The 6,055-nt window shown below is 38.6% G+C and overlaps 1 protein-coding gene across 1 annotated transcript; it reads right to left on the reverse strand.

Moving 5' to 3' along the window:
- Positions 1-1,537: 1,537 nt before the first annotated feature.
- LOC122328356 (GDP-fucose protein O-fucosyltransferase 1-like) lies at positions 1,538-5,520 on the reverse strand. The gene is given in 8 exon segments (XM_043224007.1): positions 1,538-1,851; positions 1,934-2,176; positions 3,227-3,419; positions 3,507-3,619; positions 3,883-4,065; positions 4,811-4,827; positions 4,830-4,931; positions 5,074-5,520. Coding segments are annotated over 8 exon segments (1,185 nt in total). The 5' UTR covers positions 5,213-5,520; the 3' UTR covers positions 1,538-1,656.
- Positions 5,521-6,055: the final 535 nt, after the last annotated feature.

Consider the following 6,055-nt stretch of genomic DNA (forward strand, 5'->3'; position numbering starts at 1 on the left):
TGTATATTACGCCGAAGATCGCCGTCGCCTTCATATCCAGCCGAAGCCCATGGCTCTCAGACCCGTACGCGTTGATGTACAGAAGATCAGCCGTCTCTGTCCTCACGAGCTCCGTCAGCCATGTCTGTCCCGTCGGTCCCTGAGAGGAGAGAGAGGAGAGCTGGGATCCCCCTGCAGGCCGGGATCCAGGCGCGAGGGACATCGTTTAAAGCCTACAGATCTGGATGTGGTTTGTGTGCTTTCTTATTATTACAACGTACCGCTAATAAGAACAATGTGGAATGACTTTTATTAATCGAACAATAAAAATGCAAAGAATACTTTCAAACTAACAAATGCACAAAAACGCAGTTGTTCCCTTACAAAAAAAAAAATTTATTTAGAAAAAAAATAATACTTTAACTTAAGCAGGGATGCTTTAAAAGTAATAGTAAGGGCTTTTTTAAATTTTTTTTTAACTGATTTTTAAAGCATATTAAAAAGACGTTTTTATGTGAAGACTGCAGTATCAATGCTGTAAATTCATCTTTGCCACAGGAATAGATTACATTTTAACTAAATTAACACATAGAATATAATTAGTTATTTTATACTGTAGTTCACAATATTGCTGTATTTATTTATTTTTTTAAATAGCCTGGATAAGCATGTCTTTCAAATACATTTTATTTTTATGATGGATTTGTTACTTCATCTTTATATGTGTGTGTGTGTGTGTGTGTGTGTGTGTATATATATATATATATGTATATATGTATATATGTATATGTGTATATATGTATGTATATGTGTATATATATGTGTATATATATATATATATATATATATATATATATATATACATATACACACACAAATATAATGTATGAATGTTTATTTAACAGGGACAGTGCACATTGATCAAGTCACTGTTAATAAGTTAGGCTAATTTTTAATTTTCATCATTTGATTGTAAATGTATACGTACTCCTTTGTTTTACATTTTAAAACATAGCCTTTTAAAATAGATCATAAAACTAAAGAACATATAACGTACACGAAAAATACTGCTTGTTATATTTTTATTTGTAAACTAACTTGAGGAATGTCATTTAAAGTTGTACAAAATTAATAATAAGTACATCTTAAAACATTTATAAAACGTTTCTGCAGTTTGGTTTCGCACTGACTTTCAAAAACAATGTCACCATGCATTACTAAGACATTAGAAAGCCTGTGACACACATTCTTTAAATAGTGACACACATGTTCATTTTCAGCATTCATTAGAGCACTGCACATCTGGATGCCTCTGGAGGTCTTAAATGGCCTGCAGTTATAAAGAGCGGAAAAAAACATTTCCAACCATTAACGCTCGACCCGTCTCCAGTATAATAACTCTGCCCTCACAGGGGGCGGTTTTTACATCCTCAAATAATGCAAACGTTCCAGTACAAAAATACCAATGATATCACGGTTGCTCACAGTAAATGTAGTAGTGCATCGTGGGAGAAATGCAGCATCCAGAGAAACTATCAAGGTACTAAATCTTGCTCTCCTTCATTTGATTACGTGAACCCTATCCAAACGTTCTTGTCCAAAATCTGCCCAGACACCTGAAACATGCAAAACCTCAACCACCCTTCAGTTACAAAAAACGTAACATCTTCATTTTTATCAGAGCTCCTCCTTTCCTTTCCTTTTTCCCAGGTAGTCCATCCCAAAGAACGACGAGGGTCTCCCGCGAACGTCTCTCTCCCTTTTAACGAAGGCCGAGAAAGACGAAACGCAGTTGCCGATGAAGTGATCGGCCTGACCGAGGACATACAGGTCGATCTGAGCGGTGTCCGGCTGCAAGCTCACCACCTTCACCTGCACAAAGTGGGTCATCAGCTTTATCTACTCGTCACTACATCGAGTTCCCAGATGTGGGATGTTCCGTGGTAACCCTCACCTTGCCCCTGAAGAGTCTCTGAATCTCTGCGGCGTGTGATTCGGAGTCGGTGGCGATGTAAACGGACTGAGCGTTGGTGATCTTCACCCAGAGCTTGACGGCGCGGCGGATCTCAGGCAGGTCTGGTAAACACATGTCCATGGTCAGCGGCAGGGCGGTCTGGCGCTCGTATCCCACACACTGCGGAGATGCCATGAAGTGAGGACCGGTTTCACCCGACTTCAGAAGCTTGCAGGCATTTTGCTGTGTGGAATAGTAAGAATAAATAAATAGATTAGGTGCATCATCCAGTTTAGACATGCAATTTGGTACTTGGTCCTCCAATGAAACTGTCCACAATAACTCTTGATAGAACTTTGGAGCACGAACGTTAAGAGACCGCATTTTTATATAAATACACACAAATGCATGCATATATTTAGGAAAAATAAATACGTTTTATGTATGCACATGTCAATTTTTTTTAAAATATATGCTGTATGTGTGTGTATTTATATGGACATAATAAACATACACAATACTCACATATTGTGTAAATACAAACATTTGAATGCAACATAGTTTGACAGCAATAATATATACGTGTGTGTGTGTGTGTGTGTGAGACCCTGGACCAAAATAAACTGTCAATGTTTCCTTTATGCCAAAAATCTAATATATTAAGATAATGTTCCATGAAAATATTTAGTAAATTTACTAATGTTGATAAATTAAAAAAAAAAAAACTGTTTGATTAGAAGTATGCTATGCTAAAAACTTAGTTTGAAAAATGTTCTCAATATGCATTTTTTTTTTGCATCCTCAGATTCCATGTCTTCTAATAGTTGTGTCCCAGCCAAATATTGCTTTATCCTAACAATTTAAAGCTTATTTATTCATCTTTCCAGTTATATATAAATCTCAAACTCAAAGAAAATTGACCCTCATGACTGATTTTGAGGTCCAGGGTCACATATATTCTATTTAAAAATAAGCGTATGATTTTTTTTAGCATATATTTTTGGCTCACCAAACGTCCAATCGTTTAAAAATCACGCGAAATATATAAAACCTCCGCTTTGATGTGTCTTCAAATTTCATTTACTTATTAATTTTCAGCTTTCAAAATTCAAGACAACAGAATTTATTTGAAATAAATCTTCTGTAACATTTAAATGCGTTCAACTTAATGCATTAATGAATTCCTACTGACGTATTACTTAATTCAAAAATAAACCCTAATCTCCATGGTAAGATTTAGTAAGTGCGCTTCAGATAAAAACACATCTGAACCTGAATTATGAGGACACTCACCCAGTCCGAGCCGATTCTCAGATGAATTCCCACGTAGGGTCTGTTTAGCAGGCTTCTGATGTGGTCTTCTCCTTCCTGTACCATTTTTTCAGACCACACCACATACTCCTGCAGTCCGATGTGCTCCTCTAGAATGGGGAACTGCGCGGGGGCTCCTGGAAGAGCGAGAACTGGATGCTCTTTCGGAGGAAACCTCAAGAAAAAGAGGAACAGAGGTCTGAGAGCGAGACGTCTGAGCGCGGACGGCTTATATTTACGTGAGCGTTTCAGCCAGACGTACCTTTTTATCCAGTGAGGCTGATAGTACGAGCTGAACGACAGTCCTCCGAAGAGAACGGAGCCATCAAAGTCGACTCCGATATGGTCCCAAAAGGGGCCGAAAGGATTTCCGTCCTTCATCAGAAAATACAGGTTACACGACAAGCGTTGTGTATATTGTGTGTATATATATATGCTTGCTGCTTTCGTGAAAATAAAACAAAATGCAGATCTGCTGGAAGTCCAATAGATGGCAGCGTTTCCAAAACGTGCGACGGAAAACAGACCGAGAAAAAAAAAAATGTTGGATGTGTAGCTTTTTAGAGAATTTCGGGTTACGGAGGTCTGGCCAAAAGACAGAAATCAAGCACACCTTGAAGAACGAACGGCCGTATTACCTTCATGGGACAGCTCTTTTTGTCTACGCTCCTCTGAGCTGCAGATTCGAAGCAGTAGGCCACTCTCTGACCCGGGGGCCAGTGCTTAGGAGCCAAGTGCTCCATGAAGTCCTCCAGACTCACCACACGGTGGTACTGCTTCACTGGCTCCAATTGGAAATACTCACTGTAGGGAACATGCACCTGTTACAGAGAAACACAGAGTCACGCTACACCTGGTCAGTTTATTGTACTTCCTCCTACTGATCCACAGCCACTGCGTTTCACTCGCGTCTAATGACCAACACGAACCGACCAATGACCGGTCTAAACCAGCGCTGCTACTGGAACTAAATTAAACTAGCGTAAAATTAAAGGGAAAAAAAAAATTGAAATAAGAAAAAATGCATCGCAGCTAACTTAAATTTAAAGTGTGTGGACGTAACAAAAATACTAAAACAAATAAAAATGAAAATAAAATCCTAATGTTTGTAATATAAAATAAACATTTTCATAATAGAAAAGATAATACAAAATAATATAATAAAGTAACACTGGTTAGGACCGCTAATGACCACATTTTCCCAGTGTTGTTTTCTTAACTATTACAAATCATTTTTGACAAGGGTTAGGGTTAGTTATATAATATATGATGGAAAACTTGGATAAATCAAATAAAAATGAGAAATTCAGCATTTTTAACAAACTGAAATGAAAATATTATTTATTTAAAAAAATGTAATAATAAAAGTAATGCAAATATTACATTTTAAACTAAAATGAAAGCAAAATGAAACGATTAGTTATTAATAGAGTCTGTAATAGTGTATAAACACCAAAACGACTCTGGTTTGGACCAGCAATAAAGCAGGCAGCTACCGGCTTTCAAAACCCTAGGCTGTGTTTCCTAGATTTCCTGTGAGTGAGTGACAGACAGTGTTGTGTTTACATTTTGAAAAGGCGGGAATGATGCCGGTAAACAATCCACGGCGGAACCGCGAGCGTTCGGTTCAGCATTTTAGCAAAAGCCAGCGATCCGAGGAAATGATCCACTTGGTTTCCGAACCGACCTAAAGAAGAACATATAGGAGAAACGTGTTTATCACCCCGGGCGCGTTTGAACTGTACGGTCCCGGCTTTGGGTCGAGCCGCTTCAGACGGTGTGTGGATGAACTAATGAATAAAGGTCTCGGGAGCGCCGCGCTCTCATACCCATGCACGGACAGTACAGGATGTATCCGTTTTCATCCCACGCCACGTCCGCCGCGTCGGTAAACGCGTGCAAAGACAGGAACGTTACATGCAAATAAGTTACCACGAAAAGTTTCAGACGCTTTAGTCTGGCCGCCATCGCTGATCATTCGCTATCCCACAATGCACCGCGAAGAGAAGGTTAACCCCTCACATCCCGGTGCGTTTTGGCTATGATGATCATTTCTTTACTTACCCACTTCCTTCCTGATCTTACACGACTGACTCTCCAGGCTGTAAATAGATGCATGCAAAATTTATTCGTTTTTATTTTATTTATTTTTTGAGCAAAACTATATTTTGCTTACGTTGCTTAACGTCGCTTAAAGTTAAATCATTAAATCTCAGGTCAAATGTGATGAATTTCAAACCTTTATGCTAAACATTGGGTGACCGGGGAGAAGTTGTAACACCGTTTAGCATTGCCTCGCATTGAACTGAAAACTTTTTCTTGTTGTCTGTTTACATTTTTTTTTTTTTTTTTTTGGCCGCTCAAAACCAAAGAAAGTGTGTTTCTGTGCAGGTTCTGGATCCGCCGGGCCTGAACTCTAGGGTTCAAAACACTGGTTTGACACCGTTGTGAATCTGATTGAGAAGAAAATCGTACATGGACACAATTTAAAAAGTGTTTTTTGTTCGATCTAGGCATTCTTTACCTCTGCACACGGGGCTGGGTGTTCAGTAAGCATCGATCACGATAGGGAGGTTCGTTCTGTTAGTCTATTCACATTAAACACACATGCACACACTACTGCGGCGAACAGAAAGTGGATTGGGGATGTGGTCATATGTAGAAAGTTCAACATTGTTTTGTTTTGTTTCTTTTAGACCAAAAAGTGTTACAATCACACCTCCACCTCAAATAAGATGATTCAAAATATATAAAAACAAAGACGTTTTCTTGTTTGCACATGTTCGCTTCCCAAAGGTTTTCTATTGATTT

The sequence above is a fragment of the Puntigrus tetrazona genome, chromosome 23 (assembly GCF_018831695.1).
Source record: "Puntigrus tetrazona isolate hp1 chromosome 23, ASM1883169v1, whole genome shotgun sequence".
NCBI lineage: Eukaryota > Metazoa > Chordata > Actinopteri > Cypriniformes > Cyprinidae > Puntigrus > Puntigrus tetrazona.